The sequence below is a fragment of the Martes martes genome (assembly GCF_963455335.1).
Source record: "Martes martes genome assembly, chromosome: 1".
In the NCBI taxonomy this organism is placed as follows: Eukaryota; Metazoa; Chordata; class Mammalia; order Carnivora; family Mustelidae; genus Martes; species Martes martes.
Genome location: NC_137888.1, coordinates 6710314 through 6732741, shown reverse-complemented (window position 1 = coordinate 6732741; position 22428 = coordinate 6710314). Strand labels below are relative to the sequence as shown.

Below are 22428 nucleotides of genomic sequence, written 5' to 3'. Positions count from 1 at the left end.
GAGAGTCCGCTTCTCTGTCTGCCCCGAACTCCGCTCACGCACTTTCAACTAAATAACTAAATGTTTAAAAAAAAAAAAAAAAAAAACAAGCTGAAGCATAAGCCAGTAATTTCTTTGTATTTCTAATGCATTATCATTTGTCTCGTAAATCATCATTGCACTTCGCAATGCAAATTTAACTATACGTCTGCAACCTCAGCACAAGTTCTATTAACGATTATGAAGATTTTAAGTCATTTCAAGGTTCTTTCGAAAATATACTCCAGAACCTTACCATGTATATTCTTACTGTGCATACAAAAAGTGATTTCTACACAAAATCCCATTACAGATCCACTTCAAAACTATGCCTTCTTGGATTGATGGGGACTCAGTTCAATGTCATGTGTCATTCTGAGCCAACTGAAAGCCACAGCCAGATACTTCAGCACACCTGGATATTGCTACAAAATCTCACTCGGAGGGCAGGGCAAGTCAATGAGTTTAAAGCCTCTCTTTAAACAGATGAGTTGACCCTATTTTAGATTGGTAATCTGGTGGGTCCATCTTCAAAAAGTTTGACTGCGTTGCTAAAGATGCGTCTCTCCTTATTTTCAGATCCCAAAGAGAATACCACTGAAATGCAACGTGAAATTCAACCCAGAGTTGCCTTAATTTATTTGGTCTGTCTGGCTACAAGCACCTCGACCAGTGTGGTCTCTGAAACCCTACCCTCTGTGGCGCTGGTTGAGTAAGATGATTTTTTTCTTTTTAAACTGCTATTGCTCACCCCTCCTTCTCTGCTGGCATTTTTGCAGTTTGGACCAGAACCTTTTCCCACTCAGCTCCTCAGAGTCTCACTTTTCTGGTGCTGGGGTTGCACATGGGAATTAAATCTGCAGCTGCTATCAATTTACAACTGAATTTCAACTTAAGTCCCTGGGAGCCCTTTGCACACAGACCCTCATCCAGTCGCATTTTGTCTAAAAAAACCTGGTCAGCCAGGGTTTCAGTGTCAGAACGTCTCAGAAGGAGACCAGTCTACTTGTCTACTATAGACAAGTCTATATATAGTCTACTATGTATAGTCAAGCCTACTATAACTGCATCGAGGTGAACTCAGGAGGTGACAGGCACATCTTGACAAGGGGCTTCTGTTGACCAAATGAAAAAGCAAGACAATACTGAAACATGTTCTAGATCCTAGATCTCAAAGTGTGGTCTGCAAGCCAGCAATGTTGGCAACATCTGGGAGCTTGGGAGAAAGGCAGGATCTCAGTCCAGAGCTACTGAATCAGAATCTGCATTTTGACAAGACCCCAGGTGACCTGGGAACACACTGAACGTATTTGAGCAACCATGTTCTAGCCAATTTCCAGTACTTGTTTCTAGGCGGGAATCTGTGTTCCTACAGATAGGGATCTCAGAACTACTATCTGAGTGTGTCAGTACGAGTGAATAGAAGTGGCAAAGAGCTCTACTTTGGGTCTTTTTTACTGGAGAGAATGCTAACAGAATGAACAGCAAATGTCAGCAGGCTGGTCCACTCCCACTCGGAACATAAAAGCGTTGCTCATAAAATTGTGACTGGAAAAAATTAAACACCCAACTACTAAGAGAAAAATATTTTGAAACCCTTTTTTCATAAATCCTTCTTAGGATATATAGCCATGTTCCATCCTCCCTTGAAAATAAGTCAGGACCTAAATAACACCAAGTCTGATTTTTAGCCAAGAATTTGTGATGTTTATATGAACGATGATTAACATGTTCATAAACATATTGCCATGGAAGATAAGTAGGCTTTTGTTTTCGTTCATGAAATTCTGGTCCTGTGCTTCCTTATCAGCTACCGCTCACACGCTGTGGGCACTGAGCCTCCCTCCTGTGGGAGGGGACACTGGGCAGGACTGAATGAAGCCACACTGGGACAGGAGGCCACAGTGGGGACCCCTCCAGCCACACCACCCTGCAGCATGGCTGCCTCTGGGCTGCTCTCCTCTTGGGCTGCTTGAGAAATTATGACTCCACGAGCATTTGCCATGTGTCCCTTACTAACAGTAGGACACAGACCTTCTACTAAAAACAGATTTTACATTTAATTTTTGGTATTCGGTTCAACACGTTCTCCATCTCTCTTGAACTGTGTGATCTTTGAGGTAATTAACTCATACACTTGGCAGAAGGGCCCGTGTCAGAGAAGGGCTGCTTTCTGGCATTGGGTCTGTTATCTTTTCTGTAACAGGCTGTGTATTTAGAAACCAAAATTTATAAAAAGTGTTTGGGAGCAGCTTAGGGTTACCATAGAAGTGTGTTTTATGCCATGATCCAGATCAAAAAGCACGAAACTGAAAATATAGAGTTTGACTGGCTTTGGGTCCTTCCATACCAGCACCTTGATTTATCTCTTGGGAGCTGGGATCAGTTTCTGCTCCTCTGCACCCACTCCCTTCCCTGGGCATCACTGAATCAAGAAAACATGTATATTCTATTCCCCTTCCTGCAGGGTTAGGTCCACCAAGTTTTGTATTCTGTTTTCATCAAGCTTAAAGATGAACATCCTCTAGCCCTCAGGACATCCACCCTCCCACTTTATATTTAATGGGCCAGAACTTGGACCACAGGAGAGCTCGTCTGCATTCTGCAGGATCCATGCCATGTTTGCAAAGCAGAGCTGAAGGGCCCTAGCTGGGCTGGGGGAGGGAGGGAAGGATGAGATCTGCCTGCTTTCAATGAATCTAGATGCTAATGAGAAGACAGAAAGACAGCCAGCTATTGCCCAAGACCAGCTGATAAACCCCTATTCAATGGCAGGAAGTTTTAGAGTCAACCCTAATGTGATTAAGTCACTCTCCCTTGTTTTCCTCCAGACCATCCTCCAGGCTTCTAAAATCCTCTATCAAAGACATGGAGATCTGGGAACATCTTGTATTCCTTAGCCTCCTAGCTGTGTAGGTTGCTCTGGTAGGTCTAGCCAGGAGAATGCAGAGTACATTTTTAGCCATGAGCTGGGATATAGGCTTTGCATAGCACCTGATGTAGGAAAATGTACATTAGCTGCATTGTTTTTCCACTCAATTGGTGACACCAAACGTCACCAAGTTGTGAACTCCAACCGTGGAATCATTTAACATCCTGAGAAACCCCTGAAGATCACCAGCTGAAAAGTCGAAGTCAAGGCTGCATTTGCTGATTCAGCCCTGCAGTCCCTTTTGAGCACATTCTAGATGCGTGTCATGATATGTGGACTGTGTGCTGATGGAAGAGGAGAGACAGGATTTCAGAATGTCCCTGTTGGCATACACCAGAGCTTTCCTATAAACTGCCCATAAGACGCCAGGTGGGGTGACACATCGCGAGGTCAAAAACCAGGATGCAATGTTTGATGAGTCGGACCTGTCTCGTTTATGTCACTTGAGACCCCAAGGGGCCATGGCTCCAAGAGGCATGTGTTCAGCAAGGAAGGAGGGTGCTTTCAAGAGAGGTGTAGAAAGGGCTTCTGGTAGTTGTAACTGACACAACTCAGGAAACATGAAACACCATGAAATCATGACCATGAAAACTAGAACGTAAAATGATACACCTATGTGCTAACACTTTATGAGAGTAGGGGAGAGAAGGCTCTACATGTTAACTGAGCAGCGGGATCATGAAGGAGGTGCATTTTGAATCAGGAACCTTTGGACAAAGCAAATAGGAGCAAGCCCGGGAAGAGAAGGGAGAGGCATGAACAAAGCAGTGAAACGTCCATGTGTGCATTCATTCAAGGTCGAGCCCTGCCTCCACCTAGTAGAGAAGTCACTCTCTTCTCCAAGGTTTAACGCCTGAATCTGCCTTTCAGCAAATAGTGCTGGCTCGTTGGGTCTGATTCAAACTCTTTATAGTCATATCCCAATATGTGTGTATCTTCCCTGACATTCACAGTAGCAGTCATCAAGACAGACATTTTTGATAGAAACTGAGTCTCAGAAACATACTTCACTGGTACGGAGATATGGAGCTGTGATCTCTTCCAGGTCACAGATCACGGCCCCAAGGCAGAGGCTTATCAGAGCTATGCAAGGTGCATCTGACTTTGCTGCCTGTCCTCCCCGTGACAAAGCACAGAGGGATGTCCCAGCCATCACCTCCCAGCCTCCCCCTCTCCATATACCTAGGAGGCCATATCTTCCAAATCTACTATATCCTAAAATATGAAAAAGGATACACTGTCCTTTGTAGCAATGAGCAACCAGCTAGCTGGTCTGACCATTGGGCTGTACCAATGGATTTGGCCAACGCTGTGATCTTTTGACAAATCTCCAACACTAGCTCACAATCTCTGGATTTTACACCTCAGTCAGGGGCACCTACGAGGCAGCTTCAAGCAAACAAGGAAGCAAGCAAACAAGCCCTGAACCCCCATTTTAGAAAGCTTTTACTTTTTAAAGTTTGGATGGAAATGTTTTTTAAATGCTCACAAAACCATTGTTGTTTCCCTACACTTCCACTTTCCCAAGGATGCATTTATTAGAGGTACATGGTGGGGTTCTTCAGGGTCTAGTTCACTCTAGACCCTGGGTCTCGTCCCCACTTAAATGGCCTGGGAAGTCTCTACCAGGACAGAGATAACCAAGCACTCTGGCCAAGCCTTTCCACCATGTTCCCCAGGAGCAGAGCAACAATCCCCTCCTCCGAGGTTTGAGAAGAAGATAATCAGCAGCCTGATGGCACTAAGGTGGTACCAGGGCAGTGCTGGGGTGGGAGAGACTCCAAGAAGCTTCTTTACTCATGCTTCTTAGCTCACTGGTCCCCAGTCTTTCTCACTGGAAAGAAACAGTGGTGCTAAGCTTAGCACCCTGGATGAGTTCCAAATGAGTCCTGTGCAGCCTGGACGTGAGCCAGAGGTCAAAGGGTGACAGCTTGGGTCTAGGAAGACATGAGTCTCAGATCCATGAACTGCTATGGAAAAACCAGCCCACTGTCCTGAATCACCATGTTATCGTTGTAAGTCCCAGTGAAGGGACAGAGATCTATGCCATGCACGTGCTCCCTCTACTTGTCCACCTGCAAACATCTAGTCCTCCACTGGCATGTGGTCCTTCCCTGGAGAGCGTCCTTTTCCTTCTACGGGAGGTACATTTGCAAGCCTTGCTGCTCCTACAGTCTCTGCTGTTAGAAGCAGCTCATGGGTGCGTGTCTGTCTCTGGCTCTGTGATGTGTATGAGGCCATCTCTGGCTCTCGATGGCTCTACTGAAACATTGAGAAGTTTGGGCAAAACATGTATGTGAGCCTGTGAGCTGGGTCCTTTCTACCTCTGTGGCCGGCACGCAGGAGGCGCTCCCCAGACATCTGCGGAATAAAGAGCCCAGCTTTCTGAGGACAGGATGCTTTCTGAAGCCTGACTCCCGGCGTGGAATGGTTGCTTGTCACTAAGAAGCCTTGGATGATACTTATTTTTTCATGAACGATATGTCAATCAATTATCTACAGAAATCCTCAGGAAAGACATAAAGTAAGAGTCTGATGTAAATTTTATCTATTACATGCTTGTGCCCTGAAGGACGGGCTCCTGTGACATCCAGGGGATCCACGCCTAGTGCTAAGGGGATGCCTCCTGCTTCGTGTGCTCCCCCAAGGACGGAAGTCACTCCATGACCCCGAAAGCAGAGGGATTCCTTGCTGCCTGGCATCCGGCGACCATCTCTGCCCATCTGTCTTTTAAAGTAGCTTGTGAAGGGGCTGATCTGCTCTGAATTCTGCAGTCCAGGACCTTTGGTGTGATCTTTGAATGAGAGGGTCTGACCGAATTTAGGCTCCTTATCCACAGAGGAAGAATGAGACTGCTCAGGACTCTCTTCAAGACCCAGGATCCGCTCCCTCTGACTCACGTGACTTAGGTCACGGATCTCACGGGCCATCCTGGGATGTCTCTCAAGGAACAGATCACACAGGGGGGGTTTCGTACCTGGCCTAGTTGTAATTCTTTGCGTGGCTTCAGGATATACTGAAGTATTTGGGAATATAAAAGCTGCACCCCCTGCAGACAAAAGGAAAGACAAAACATGTGAAGGTCTGTTGTTGTGGTTGTTGATCTCAGCAACCGTGCCAAATCGACTTTGCCCTATGACACCAAAGGGAGGCGCCCCCCTCGAGCCTGCTGTTCCAGACTTTGGGGAGGAAGGGACAGGCACAAGGGGCAGAAACTGACTCTGACTACGGAAGTGGGTGGCAAGCTGTCCTGTGCCCCATTTGTGATAAAGTGTCTCCTGTTTTGGTCTTAAGCTTCTTGCTGAAGCCTGTCTGTGTGTGTCCCCCTCCCCCGCCAGCAATCTCATTTTATTAAAAAAAAAAATATTCTGTGGTGCTTATTTTCATTTTTAAATTGCATAAAAAATCCACAAAACATTTGACAGAGCCCTTGGAAAGTCATACCAAAAGATTATAAATATGTTGTCAAAGACTATATGGATCTTATTAAAACGGATTCCCCATCTCTATTCAAATGCATGTTTCCCCACCTCTCTCTCAATCAATGCCCTTGTCGTTAGCAGAAAAAAAATGTCCTTTCTGCAGTCCGGTCCATTTGGATTTGGTTGTCCTTTTCTTCGATTGTTCAATGTTTCACAGTCACGAAAGTAAGGAAAACAGAGCCTTTTTGAAACTTTCCCTCAGTGTTATGCATTTTTTCAAACAACTGCGAAATTATCAGAAAATGTGTATAGCTCAAAGGTGTTTCCTAAGAGAAGGAAATTACTTTGTCTAAGTTATTTGTTATTTCTGGCCACAAGGTCATTAATAGGCTGATGCGTGTAACCTCCGCTGAAAAAGCACAAGACTGACTCGAAGCACTTTTTTTTTCTTATTTCACATTAAAAGCACAATGTTCTGAATGTTGAGGACCAAGATTAAGCAGCAATTTCATTGTAACACTCAGACCTAGACTCACACACAAGACACATTTTAGAGTAAACTGGCAAATGGTTGGAACATGGCTGTACTTCCACGTGAGGCTGGCCATGAACTGGCTTCTTGGCTTACAAGCCGGTGACCACGCCTTGCCAGAACATGCAGGTTTTCCCCCTAGCCTGGGTGGTGGCGGAGGGTCCCCACAGGCTGGTACAGTGGGGTGAGCAGCCTGTGGCCATGCTTCTACACTGGTCTCTATCAAGAGGGAGACAACGGAGGCCAGCCAGGAGCACATTCATCTGCAGAAAGCCAGCTTCTACTATAAGGGGAGGTGGGGAGGGGGGAAGGTTAGCAGGGAAAAAGCATCCTGTTAAAGTCTACCAGGCTCAAGCAATACGCAAAGAGAATGCAGAATCCGTGGTTAGAGATAGAATAGCAGGGATTGGGTTAGCCACTAATTTCATATTCTCCAAAATTATTATAGCTTCCCTTTCAACAAAAGCTCACCAAAAGTAACACATGAGCATTCCTTTCTACTACTGCCTTTTGCAAATGTCCAAAGTCTGTGCAAGAAGACTAAAGTCAAGACAAGTTAAATGTCCTAAAACTTTTCCTAAACGGGAAAAATAAAACTCCTGCTTGTCCTAGTACACATTCCTCGAAGAATAAAAAAAGGAAAAAGAAAAAAAAAAAAAGAGTACTAAGGGCCCCTTCATATCGAACATGCTTTTAGTCTCTATAGTCAGCACAGCACGTATTTGGGGAATAATAGCAGCAGATTATAATCCAGCAAACTTGAGCTTAGGCTATGGCTAAAGGCTAATTCTGCACATCTCAAGTCCTTTGATCGTCCTAGGGAATGGGCAGTGCTCAGAAACCAGAGGGCGCCCCCTGCCTCTAGGCTCTGGTACCTCCCGCAAGAGCCTCCTGCCTTCAACTATCCTCTGGGTTCTGCCTTCCTGATGAGCTGCCCATCCCACCTGCCACCTTGAAAGCATGCAGCCTGTGGACAAGAGCCTGTGTTCGTCCTGTTGGCAAGGGGCAGGGCCAGCATTACCTGTGTTTCTAGCATGCATTAACCGTGGAGAGTTTTGTAAGGCTTTATCAACATCATCTGAAGTCAAATGTGGAAGAGGAGCTACAAAACAAAACAGAAGCAACATCAAAATGAAAAAAAAAAAAAAGAGAGAGAGAGAGAGGGAGAGAGAGAGAATTACCTTCCTTTAAAAAAATAAGAAAGAAGGAAGAAAAACACCTCCCCACTCCCGCCCTCATATCCGGGGATGTTTGGAAATCTCTCCATGGCCCTGCTGCTGGTTAGCGTGTTAAACCCTAGGTGGGTTCATATCCCATTCAGGGAGTAAGTGATCAGGATGCCAGGCAAAGCATTTACACCAGAGTTCACACCACCCCACTACCGCGCCACCTCCGTCTCCTGCTAACCATGCTTGACGTCTGACAAATTAAAGCATGCAGCAAACTTGGTGAATTCATGCCCTCAATCGCCAATATGCCATTCCCGTTCTGTCAGGTGAAGCCACATCTCATGATCCCAAATGGAAACTTCCCTCCTTTTGTGTGCAGGTGGGATCGGGAGGGGGCTTGGTTTAGCTTTAGGGAGGATAAACCCCATAATTCCTACGCGGTAGGAGCCTTTCCGTTTCTGTTTCAGTGTGGGGCACCATGAAAGCTCAACCATGTGTGACCAGATAAAGCTTTGGTTCCCTTTGCCATGTGATCTGCTCAATGGAGGGGACCGTGGTGGAGAGAGCAGAAGGCTAACGTGAATTTTTGGCTTCTGGGAAAAGCACTGGCTGCTTCTCACCACGTTCACCTACATCATCGCCTTGTAAGCAGTTGGTTGTCTCAGACCCTAAATGAGAATGGGTGAGGGCAGGAAGAAGCTGTCCACAGACTGTTGTGAACTCTCTCGGCTCAGGCTCGCCAGAACCAGCACGCCAGTGATCTCGGCCCCAAGCGGGGGCCATCTTACTCTCTCTGAGGTAGTGCAGGTGCGAGAGAAGGATGTCAGCGTTGTAGCTTGGGGTGAGCCTCTGGAAGTCGTCCTTGGTCATCTTGCACAGTTCCTTCCCATCAATGTTCTGGAACAGCAAGATGTCGACGTCTGGAAGGCCGTATTCTTTCACTGCCCACTCCAGCCACTGCCGGACATGGTCCGTACTCCACAGCGTAGGGTCTGGAAGGGGATGGAACATAACTGATCAACTCCCGAAGACAAATTTCTAGGGCAGAGCTACCTCCCAGGCGGGATCCCCAGCAGCCGCAGCTTTCCAGAACGGCCCTTTTTCCCACTGTCCCAGAAGAAAGGCCTCCAGCCCAGCTCAGTGATCTGTCAAAAGAAGGTGATGTGGGGGAAAGGAAAAAAAAAATGCCAACTGACTCACACATAGTGATCATTGGCTTTAAAGTGAATTGTTCTGGAATTCTAGGATTATTCACACCATTGCCCTTCTGGTTGTTCAGAAAATCTAAAGTTTAATGTGGGGACAGGTTTGTTTGTTTGTTTGTTTGTTTAATTATTTATTTTTTTCCACTTTTTTTCACTCTTATTTACTGATTTAAAAATGAAAAAAAATATGGCAACATTCTTTCCTTATTAAACCATGGGCATCTTTATATGAAAATAAAAAGTTCAAGACACAAATCAGGAAAATGTTTACTATCACACGAAAAAATGTATTTGTACAAAATACTGGAAAAAAATAGCCATAAAATTGGAAATAGAGTGGAGGTAAACCAAAACCCCAGCACCTCCGATGAGCTAGTATTTCTAAGAGAGAGCTGTCAGTTCCTTGATTTTCCCTCAGAGAATTTGGTTTTGCACCTACCTGGCACCTGCAGGGGGAGGGGACAGGCTGGGGGACTTTCACACCCCACAACATGCTGGCAATGTCATCACGTTCCACTGCTATGTGTTGGGGGGTATCTGTGCCCCCAGAGGGCACAGTCTTGAGGAGACAGAGCAGGTGATCCTTGATGGAAATACAGCTGGGTTGTCCCACACGTACACTCTGGGTGGAGGGATATTTAAGGCCCCCAAATGCTGTTAGATGGGAGACACCCAGGCAGGAAGTAGGAGCCCAGAGTTTAAACCCCAGGGTCTCTCAACTTGCTGCAACCTCCAGAGACTGCTTCTCCTTTCTATATCTGTTTTACATGGAAAAGGAGAGCCTTGACCTTAGTTCTCTGGGCAGGCCCTTAGAGATCGGGCATGCCAAGATGCTCTGATCATAATGAGTGAGAATTTGGTGTAGGGATAAGTCATCCTTTCAAATCACTTCATAGCTAATAGCTTTAGAACCTTGTCTCATCTTACTGATATTTCAGGCTACCCAAGAATGGGACATGCATGCCATTGGAAGATATTTCAAGTTTGCAAAAGTAAATCACAGTAATAGTGAAAAACAGCCAGAGAGTCGCACCACCAGAGTTCTCACCTCTTCCCTCCCTTTCTTCCTTTTTCCTTCCGTCTCCTTCTGTCTCCCCTAATGCTGCATATCTATTTTAATTGAAAGAAATAACTTCAAATCCAATGGAGTCCACCCCCTTGCTTTCCCCTCCTGAACACTCAGAAGAAACGACCATTCTGAACTTGATACACTCATCATCTCTATGTACATTTGAATACTGTTGCCATATCAACTATGTGTACTGTCTGTGTTTTTAAACTTAACATGAATGATATCTGAGTTTTCAAAATGTGTCCAAGTTCATCCATGTAGGACTATTCAATCAGGTAAGAAGCTCTTGGGCACCCTCACATGCATAGACCCAATTTACTGACCAGTGAACATCTGAGTGTCCATCTCCCCATGCACATGTGAAGGCATCTGCATTGGTCCACAGCCCTGAGTCTATCTATACTGGGATCACGGGGAGAGGGAAGAGCTGAGCCTGGTTTCATCCTGGGAGATCGGAACTATTAAAAACTCCCCAGGTAATTCTTACGTGCAGGCAAGTTTAGACCATCACCCCCAAGGCCTCACTGCTCAAAGGGTGGTCCTGGGATCTTGCAGCATTGACATCACCTGGGACCTACTTTGAAATGCAGAATCTCAGGTGCCACTCTAGACCCACATTTTCATCAGATCCTCAGATGACCCACCTGCAAGCACGGGGCAGTGCTGGCCTGAAGAGAGGACCTAGATGTGGAATTGTTGGGGTATAGTGAATGTACCTGTTCAATTTTTCTGGTTAGGATGGGATGTCCACCAATTTTGTGACACTCACACTCTCAACAAGCAATCAGTGCATAGAATCTGAAAACCAAGGAGAGTGCTGGTTCTGTGCCATCTGCAAAACCTGAAATGGCAGTGTTGACAGGAAGGTGTGTGCATTCCTGTGTAATTCAAACATACGGGAACGCTTTGTTAGTCTGTGAAAATGGAGTGTGTATACGGAAGTTTAACTTGTTCACCATTGAGTTCAGATGGCTATTTGCCATTGGGTCAGGATTTGACCTTGGGGGATAAAATGGTCAAAACTCCAGACCGTTTTTTATAGAAGATCTTCTCTCTTCTTTTTCTCATGGCCTGTTATAATTCCTCATTATACAGACACAGATCATATTTAATGATCCCCAATTCAAGCCTTCGTGCCCCTTGGTTCTGTGGGAGGACAGTCATGGCCTCTCAGACAGAAGATCCTCTTGTTTGCCATGCTCCCCAGCTCATTTTTCTTAAATCCCACCACCATTAGCCAAACCTTTCATGATTTTGTTTTGTTTTTGCCTTTAACAACGTAGAAGAACTCTTCTTTTGGTGGGGAGAGGGAGCTGGTATCTACTTCCTAGAAATCAGTTCATTCTGGGAATGCATTTTCTTCTCTTAATGGTTTAAATAGATATTCTAAAAATGATATATAAACATCTTCCCGAAAGTCATGGGCTTCATGTTGAAATGGTAAAATGATATATTAGGAAGACAGCCAAAAAAAGAAGTCTAATCTCTCTTTGGTCCCTTGGTGTGCTACTAATTTGTTTCCTTTGCTAAGCCCAGGGCTGTCATGGCTCATTCAATTTTCCTTTTAGGGACTCATGGGCGAGACCCCAGGGACCAATTCCTCAACCTGCATTGTTCTTATTACAAACATTCTTGCTTTGGGTTGGTGAAACAGCCGTTCTCCTGTAATGCTGGCATAACTATAAATTGCTACCACCTTTCCAATGAACAATTCGGCAATACATTTGAAACGTCTTTCCAAAAAAGACGTGTGCATCGTTTCTGAACTAAAAATTCCACTTCTAGAAATTTATTGTAAGGAAATAATAGAGGATGTGCGCAATGATTTATTTTCAAGGATGTTCTTTGTAGTGGTGTTTATAGTAGCATAACATTGGAAACACCCTAAATGTCCAACCAAAGAGAACTAGTTAAGTTGTGGCACATTTAGGGATGTTCCTGTGATACTTGGAAACTAAAATTATACCACTGAATATATTGATAGGAAAAAATGCTCAAAGTGGATTAAATTGAAAAGTTTGAAAACATTATTGAAGCATAATTAAACTTTGCTAAGAAATGTAAATATATCCATGGAAAGAATTTTGGAGGGCCCGGCAGTAAGAGGTCAGCTGTCGCCTCTGGAGAGAAGATGATGGAGATTTTTAGATTTTTTTCTTTATCACTGAACTTTTTCACTAAACTGTATTTTCTGTTTTTCTCTCCAATAACATGTAGTACTTAGGCTAAAAATTGTCTATAAAAATGTATTCTGCTCCATTTCAAAATCCAAACAAGATCTTACAAAGAGTTTAAATACACACACACATACACACACACATAAATAAAGAGGGTATATGGTGTGATGAGCCCTGGGTGTTATACACAACTGACAAATTATTGAACACTACCTCTGAAACTAATGATGTACTATATGTTGGCTAATTAAATTTAAATTATACACACACACACACACACACACACACACATATGTTAAACTGTTTTTATAAAATGTTCAAGGGTACAAAATTTTAATCTCACTTTCTTATATGGTTTATCAATGGGTATTGCTTCATTTGAAAAGAATAAAGTTACTTGAAGTTGTGTTACTCCTATTATCTCTTTTGGGAATGGATCTCTATATCCCCCACTCTATAGGGATCCCCACCCTATAAGCAAAGAATATGAAAAACAAACGATGTCCATATGATAGAGTAAAAAAGGTATGATAGAGTAAAGAAGGATGTTCCTTTCTGACCTGTCCATGGGGTGCCATTATTCTGGACCTGGAGGTGTCATAACAGAGAATACTTTTCAAGAGACAAGCCCATTCTCCCCCACATGAAGTACAGGACCCTAAGTTTGCCAGACTCCACTGTCTTCTTAGGTGTCATTCCCAAACACTCCCCATCCCCTCATCCTACAGCCACACACAACTGCCTGCTCTCTCCTGAACCAACACCCCATAACTGTGCCCAAACACCATCCGTTCCTTGTGGGATTAGCCCCTTCTTATCCCCTCACTTTTGCTTACCACCTCCTTTGGGCATCTGTCCTCAATGCTCTTGAGAGCTAAGCACTTCTAATGACCCTCTGGGGCCGCGCCAATGACAGGCCCAGAGTAAGCCCCACAATCCCCAGTACCTGGGCCCAGCACAGATGCCACAGCCATAGGTAGTGTTTTGTGGAGTTCAGGTCAGTGTTGAGTCCCAGCTGAGTCCCAGCTCTCCCTTCAACTCCACAGAGAGACCAGTAGAGTCTCTCCGGTCTCCTCCATGGCCCATGGTATGTCAGCAAAGCTTTCTTCTTCTGCCCCATGCTGCCATCACAGAAGGGGGCTCACAAGGCCCCACAAGATTCAACAGAGCTCACCTCCTTCCCCGACCCCTAACTATGCATGGGAAGGAGAAAGGAGAGGGGGCCACAGAATGAATCCCAGCCAAGCATCACCTTTGGCTATGTTAAAGGCATGCCATCCCACACCTTTGGCCTCCAGAGAGCAGTGCGACTCAGGACCCATCACCAGATCTCATGATGGATTGCTTTCAAGGACATAAGGAATGACTCCCATAGGAGAAGGACTAAGATTCCTTTGACTCAAGTAAGAATTGCTGAGAATTTACTGTATACACAAATACTATGGGAGATTCAGAGGTGGCCAGGAAAGAGAGATATGCCAAGAAAAAGGGTAAAGTTTTCACCGGAAGGGCTCGGCTCGAGCCTGCATCAAGGAAAAGTATTTGACAGAATTCGGGTGAAAGGAGCATGGAGAAGCCCTTTAGTTTAGGCAAACAACGGGAGCCCAGCTTCCAACCCGCTGAGGCGTGAAACCCTTGTGGTGCTGAGGGAGAAGGAAGAAATCAGGTGTGGCTGGAGTAGAGGGTTTGAGAGGGAACACACAGACGTAGACGGACGGAGACGAAAGTTGGGGTCCCATCAAGGGGAGCCTTAAATATCTTGCTAAGAAGCCTGGACTTTACGATCCAGGCATTTCAGAGTCACTGAAAATGTCTGAGGAATCAAATTACAATTACATCAAGCCCAGCAAACTTGGTGGTAAAATAAAAGGCTTTATTGGGAGCCAGAATACCAATATTTGGGTTCTGATTCAACCATTTACTAGATGTAAACCTTAACCTTTCTGGAACTTGTTTTCTTTTTCTGTGGGTAATTAAGTAAAATGTTAGGGGAATAGAAAAGTAAATGAGATAATGTATGTGAAAGCACTCTGCCAACCATAACATCGCCAAGAAATAATGCGTCCACACAGTGGATCTCACACGGCAGAGTCCGTGGAGTTGAAATAAACAATCTCCTATCGCAGGGCCAGCCTCTTCCTCTAAACACAAAAGTCTGATTTACACTTTATTTTTGAGAAGCTTTTGGAGGTGCTTCTGTCAGATGAATCACAAACCGCTGAAGATAAGTTGTTTTGTTTTCAGCCTGCAGGCCAATTGTTTGGAAAACAGCTGTGTCATCAGTCCACATTTCATGGACATCAAAATGGTAAACCCCCGAAGTCCAAGGGAAAAGGGAAAAAGAAGTCATCTGTCTCCGAAGCCTCTTATTTGTATCTTTGATTCCATGGTTAATAGCCACAAGTTTTATGAAGGTTATTTCAATAAAGTTGAAATGAAAAGAAAAATAATAAAAGCAAAGCTGAGAGTTCAAGAGTTGCACCGTTGGAATTACCATTGGGGGTGGGGGTGGCAAGGAGCGCGTGGGTGGAGGGTTGGAATTATTTTTACATTTCCCTGAAACTGTTTTCTGACCTAGTAGCATTCCACTGCTGCCAGGAAAGTATTAAGTAGATATTTAAATCAGGCAAAAGGTCATTGCATTGCCAAAGACATAAGGAATCTTCACGAAACAGAATACTTCATGCAGGCAAACATCCTGTTTCAGAGATTTCCCCCCCCCCCACCCCACCCCAGAGTAATGAATTAAAGTCAGGTTAAGCAAGAGTCAAACCGGTGAGAATATCAGCCCAAGTGCCACTTTTCTTGAACAGTATCCCCGTAAAATATTGTCTTCCAGATCGAAAATTCACCCTTGTTTAAGAAAAAAATACCAGTAGAAAATGTACCTCTAAGCCATATCACAACCCTATGAAGTCTTTGTTTATAAAACCAGGCCCTGGGCAAGTCTGCCAATCTGCTGTCCAAGACACTCAAAAGCCTGCAAAAATAAGATTTAACATTTTGTCTCCTTGCAAGGAAAGACTTTACATTTACAAAGCAGGTTCAGCAGAGAGAAATGGCTTCACTTTGGGCTTCCCTTGACCACAAACTGAAATCTGAACTCAAAAAGCCTATACTCAAGGCTGTTTCTGAACCTTTTAATTCCTAATTTATAGATGAGGTTCAGTTATCATTTGGACAGTTACTGATTTCTAATTTTTTGGAATTGATGAATTAGTCAGTGAATGAGGTCCGCACAAGACTGATTTTCTTTTATTCTAGTTGTTCTTTTTTTGGTGGCGTACTGTATGGTCAGTTTCTGCAAATGCCCCTTGAGAGTTTCAAAAGAGTGCATATTCTCTAACTGTCAGGTGCAGGTTTCTACAAATAACCATTGGATCAAAATTGGTGACATATACCTGATTTTTAGGTCATTGATCTATCAACTGCTGAGAAAGGGAAATTGAAATCTCTCACCTGAAGTGGATTTGCCTTTTTCGCCTTACAATCCTTTATGTATTTTGAAACTATGTTATTATGTACATACAAATTCATCACCGTCATATAGTTTTCATGAATGGAACCTTTTTTATTGTGTATTAGCCCTCAGTTACCTCCAATAGTGCCTCCTGATTCCTCTTTCCACTGTTGTCAGGTTTGTTTTGATTAGAATTTGACAAGTACATCTTATTCCATCTGCTTGCTGTCATTCTTTACAGTGTTTTTGTGAGCAGTGCTTAATTGTCTTTCGAGTTGTTGTTGTTGTTTTTTTTTTTTTTTAGATCTAGTCTACCGCTCTTTCTTTAACCACAACTTTGGCCTACTTACATGTATTGTTACTGATCTATCTGATTTCTGCCACCTTGTTGTGTTTATTTGCCTCACTTTGTATGTTCAAGTGTCTTACTAAATCGATCTATTTTTCTTCATTTCTTTTTTTTTCCTTTCTTTACTCGTTTAGCTATTTAACATTCTAGATCTGTTTCCTTACTTGTTAATCTTTAAACAAAATCCTGAGGGTTTTGAAGGGGCGGGGGGTGGGAGGTTGGGGGAACCAGGTGGTGGGTATTAGGGAGGGCACAGATTGCATGGAGCACTGGGTGTGGTGAAAAAACAATGAATACTGTTACGCTGAAAATAAATAAAAAAATTTAAAAAAATCCAAATTTAATCACCAAATATATCATTTTCCCAAAGAAGGCAAGGAATTTGGATGTCTTGAGTGCTCATCACCCATCCTTCATCTTATATGATATTACCCAACGTTTTAATTTTACCCTATTGTTATGTTCCCTACTTAGGAGGCTGTGGTTCTTACTGTAGCCTTTTCTCTTGAGATCTATTCTTATTATCAACCAATTTCATTGCTCCCATTTCCTTCTTACCTCACTCCTTTCTTCTAGAATCCATTTTCTTTGTTTATTAAATCTTTCATGGTTTCCTGAAGTGAGGGTCTGTTAGCAACAAACTCTGACCGTTTGTTTGAAAGCATCTACTTCCCCTACAATTTACAGAATGGGTTACAATGCACTCATAATGAAGTTTTTCATCATATCCCCCTGAAGTTTATTTTAAAGGACACATTGGTTTCACCAAGCAACTGAATGAGTCTGTGGCAAGGAAAAAAAAAAAAAGTTAAGAGCCCAGAAGAGAGCTAGAATTGTGTCAGTTTCTCCAAGCTCACTGAAGATTTTCTTCTCTTGCCTTCAGTGTTCCATGTTGTCGTTGAGAACCTTGCTGTCCCTATAACTGTCATTGTTTCTAGATAGTCTTTTTTCTTTGCTGGTTCTTAAGTACTTTGTCTTTAGTGTTCTGTGGTCTTGCCAGAACGTGATTACTGTGGACTTATTCTTATTTTTCTTTCTCTGTCTGGTGCTTCCCGTATTTGGAAAATGGTCTTGTTCATCAATTTTGAAAAGTTGGATTTTATCTCTTTGAATGTTTCTTCTTGCCCATCCTCCTGATTGAGTCCTTTCTGGAACTTCTATGAGCTCTGCGTGGCCCTTATCCTTGACCTTCAGTCATACTCCATCTCTCTGTCACTGTCCTGCACCCTGAAAACAATTCCAAGTCTACTTTCCTTAATTCACTCTTCAGCTTTTTCAAATCAACTGTTTAACCCATCTATTGAGTTTCTGATACTTTTGAATCCTTTTCTGTAGTTCTAGGAGTTCTCCTGCTTCTTCTTCAAAATTATCTGTTCTTTTCCATAATGTCTTGCTTCTCTCTTTCTGGTTCCTTCTGTTGTGTGTTTAACCACGTTTAAATCTACTTACCTTATATTCCCAATCCCATGCTTCAATTATCTAACACTCTCGAGGGCTTTATCATGTTGTCTGTTGTTTCTGCTGAATCTTGATCTAGGTAGATTGTTTCTTCCTGTTTTTGTAATTTGGAGTTACAGAGTCATCTTCAGGGAACCTTTATATGCAGGAACTCTATAAAGTTTAGACTGAAGACCAGTCTATCCAGGAAGATCTACTATGTCCTTCTACCAGGTGTCTGAGGTTGTCCTCAGCCCACGACCACTTTGCGATGCTTAATTTCTCAGCCTGGCGTTGCTGTGAGAAACACAGTTATGTGCATGTGTGCATAGGAAGAGATCAGGTCCAACTCCATGGTTTGTGCAAGATCAACACCTCATCTATTTCCCCTTTAAAACTCAAATCTGTGTATTATAGACACTGGTACCCCCCCCATCCATGCCACCTGTGACAAGGAGGTGACAACAGGAGGGGGAATTACTCTGTTCTCATCTCCTCTCTTGTTTCGAGTCATTAAGAAACTCACTTTCTTCCCACAGCTAGACATATGAAACGGTGTCAGATTCCATGCTACATTTCCAGAGGCTCTGCAAGAGGGATGCCTTAAATTCCTTTTAAGCTCAACATTTTACTAGGACCAAGAGTCTTCTCAGCTTATTTTTTACCTATTTACTTTAAAACTTCCCCATTTCCAGTGCACGTGGTCAACCAAGCTCATGTGATGCTCTGTTTCATGCACTTATTACTTAATCAACTGTCAAAAAATTAATTGTACATATTAGTCATGAAATACCCTACAAAAGAGCCAGACACTGCAAGAAAATATGCCTGTCTTCAGCCTGCTTGAGATTCAACAATTTCTTTAAGTATTTTATTAAAAAAAATACATGATTAAATTATTTTTGCTGGGCTCTAAACATACTTTTGACATTCTGACATACCAAACTATTTCACTAGATGGAGTCATTCTCAACTCTTCTAGAGTGGATTATCTAGGTTATGGATTTTGTGTTCCTTCATTTCTTCCCCCTCGTGCATCTCCTTGGTTATACCATGACAACACAGCTTATGCTCATGATGTCTTAGATGCAATGACCTGTCCTACTTTAAAGTTTCTCCCTGCTTGGCTTCTCTTTGCACCTCTTTAGATGTTGGTGTCCTCAGAATTTTGTCCATGGTCCTCACTCCATAGATCTCCCTGGACTTCCTGTCTACACTCATGTCTAGTTATAACATGCATACCATATTAGTTTCCAAGCATGGCCGTAACTGCATACCACAAGCTAAATGACTTAAAACAACAGAAATAGGTTGTCTGAGGCTTGTGGAGGCCAGGAATCGGAGAGCAAGCTTCAGCGGAGCCCTGATCCTTCCGGGGCTGTGGGTAGAATCTTTCCCTTGCCTCCTCTCCCTTTTGGTGGCCGTCAGCCATCCTTGGTACTCCTTGGCGTACAACTGCACCAGTTCAATCTCTGCCTCCATTATCAGAAGACCTTCTCCCTTTGTCTGTGTCTGTGTCCAAAGTTTCCCTTTTTATAAGGACGCCACTCATTTTATTAGATGCACCCTCATGACCTCATCTTGACTTGATGCACTCTAAAAATACTCTATTTCCAAATGAAGTCATGTCCTCAAGCACTAGGAGTTAAGGCTTCAATGTACCTTTTTGTGGGGCCACAATTCAACCCACACCATATGCATATGTCTGCAGATCTCCCTCTTTGAGTCTAGGGATTTCTCCCAAATGCTTGACCCGAATGTGAAAAGAAAAGCTACAATTTTTGAAGGTCTTACTATATCCTTGGCATTGTTCATGCACTTCACATGTATTTTCTTATTTAATCTGTACAGTGTCATACAAAGTAGGCATTACCATCCTCCTTATTTTGGTGCAGCTGCAGGCCAAAGAACACCAAAATTAAATGACTTTCCAGATTCCAGAGCTAGAAAATGACAGAGTTTGGGATCCAGGTGTGGTAACCCCTGATAAATGACTCTTAACCCTAAGTTCTACACGGCCCCCAGACAGCCTTGTGGGTGGGTGTCCCATGGGTAACTTAAACATGAAATAAACTGAACCAATTCATCTATCTAAATTTTTTTTCTATATTCATTAACATCCATCTAACCACTCATGCTAAATCTAAGCTATTTTCAATGTCATCCCAGAAATGTAACACTTACGTGCTGAGCAACACAGTACCCTATTTTGAACATCTCTTCTAGTCTGTCTTTCTTTCTTTCTTCCTCTCATCTCCTTTGAAAAGCCCATTTCAGAATCTCTGAACAATTTAACAAACGCTTCCCACCATTCTGTGTCCTTGTATTCCTCCCTGGGTAATTTTGATAGGGTAGCACAGGAATAAGAACTCGGAGTCAGACAGAACTGGGCTTGAATCCTGGCTTTCCCAAATTATTGGCTGGGACATCCTGAGCCATGATCTTGGCTTCTCTAGTTTTAGTTTCTTTATCCGTAAAGTAAGAATAATAAATAATATCTACACCATAAGGTGCTTGTAGGATTTCAATGAGATAATACCTTTTCTATAAAGTGGATGGCCCAGTACCTGACAACAGTGTGCACTCAACAGAGGGAAACTCTACGATCTTTCTGTGTTTTTGGCTTCAGTCACACATAAAACCCCAGGGCAGTTTCCTCAATCACTATTCAGCTTATCGCTTAGGAATATAATTCATTTTGACTTTAGGATTTCAGCTTTAGCTGGTTTGTTGTCTGGTTGCTTGATTTGGTGCAGAGAAGCAATTTAAACAGAAGCTTACAGAAGCACACTCCATGATGTAGACATAGTGGGAGAGATGCTTGGGAGCGTTTAGTGGTGTGATGAAGTAAAATGAAGACATGTTGTCTTACCAACAAGTTCTTAGGTAGACATGAGCTCATGCTCTGGTCTTACCTACCTGTGCAAGCACCCCTGGGAGAGGTGCGTCCCTTCCTTCCAGGGCTCCATGTTCTCATGTGTAAAAGAAGACGTTTGTGATGGTTTACTATGTCAGCCTGACTGGGTCATAGGACGTCCAGACATTTAGTTAAACATTATTTCTGTGTGTGTCTGTAAGGGTGTTTCCAAAAGAAATCAGCATTTGAATTGGACAACTGAGTAGAGCAGTGTGCCCTCCCCTGTGTGGGTGGGTGACATCAACTAACCCACCAGGGACCTGAATGGAAAAAAAAAAAAAAGTGGAGAAAGGAGGGAAGGATTTTCTCCCTTTGCCTGGCTTTTGAACTGGGACATCCATCTCCTGCATTCAGGTCTCTGGCTTTCATGCTTTAAGACTCAGACTGAAATCTACACCATTGGTTGTCTTGGGTTCCCAGTTTGTAGACAGCAGACTGTGGGCTGTGGGAATTCTCAGCCTCTGTAATCACGTGGGCTAATTCCTCATATTATATAAATAAATGGGGAAAGAGAGAAAGAGAGATTGGTTCTGTTTCTCTGAAGAATCCTGACTAATACAGAGTTGAACTAAGATCATCAAGAGTCTCGTACCTCCAACTCCTGTGACTCCACGATTCTTGCTAACTAAATCAGGATTACCATTAACTCAATAAGTGCACATTGACTGACCTCTGCACACAGGCCACAAGCTTTCTGCTGCCTCAACTGGTGATTAAGAATTCAAAAGACATATTCTTCAACTTGCAATCTAATAGAATAGACAGGCTCATAAATAACTAACTCTAATAAAGATTCAAACATAATAGGTTTACCATCTGAGCTTGGGCAGTAAGTATATTCTACTATCACTTGTTATTCATCTGCTGTCAAAGCCCAGCTTGGAGATATTTAGGTAGAATCATGAGAAAGCCATATGAGCCTTGTGCCACTCCAAGAACTCAAAATCTTGACTTTACAGTAAGCCAGACGAGCAAAGACTCACATTGGATATATGGCCTCTGTCTGCATAAAGCCGTTCTCTAATGTAATTCACTCTGTTTATAAAGGATATCCACAAGAAACACACTGGTGAAATGGAGCTCTATAATCACAGCAGAATGATGGGCATCTCTACAGCCTCGGTGGACCCCAAGGTAAAGTCCAGGGATCCTACGTGTAGGGTTCAGAACTGAGGAAAACATCACCTTCCCTGTGAAACTTCTTTGCAAAAACAAGGATTATGTCCCACATGACTTTTTATTTTGGCTGCCAGGAAGCTCACAGCCATACTGGAAACATGGCTACAATATCTTGGCCAAGCTCAGGGTCAAATGTGGTCAAAATGGCTGCATTCTTCTTTCATGTGATTTTGGTTTTCCATTAATATTTTTAATTTCCTCAGGACTGATTCCTAATTTCTTTTTGATCAGTAGTTTGGTTCGCATGTTTATCAGTAGTCTAGTTCACAAGGCATCTCAAATCCTCCATGGGACTAAATAGTATATGTGTATTTAAGTAAGAATGGAATGTATTCTAGAATATAATGTGAAACGAAATAAAGCATGGTGATAAAAGAATTGGTAAGATGTCTTATGTGAAGCAATTATGTTGCCAAAAGATCAAGGTTGGCTTCCTAGACAGGGGAGTTTGCCCTGAAGAAGGATTTGTGGGCAGAGAAAAGAGGGCTGGTGGGGGGCAGGATGTGGCAGAGAGAAATGGTGACAGGTGCAAAGGTATTTGGGAATCATATCATAAATG

General features: G+C 43.1%; 1 protein-coding gene across 2 annotated transcripts in view; it reads right to left on the bottom strand.

Moving 5' to 3' along the window:
• Window positions 1-22428, bottom strand: part of ERG (ETS transcription factor ERG) — a 102330-nt gene that overhangs the window by 11096 nt on the left and 68806 nt on the right. The window contains exons 4-6 of one of the 2 annotated variants that reach the window (XM_080802487.1): window positions 8862-9065; window positions 7926-8006; window positions 5928-5999 (exon numbers count right to left, since the gene is read on the bottom strand). In XM_080802487.1, the coding sequence (XP_080658613.1) occupies window positions 5928-5999; window positions 7926-8006; window positions 8862-9065 (357 nt within the window). The remainder of the gene's footprint in view (window positions 1-5927; window positions 6000-7925; window positions 8007-8861; window positions 9066-22428) is intronic. The other variant, XM_080802488.1, reaches the window with a different exon arrangement.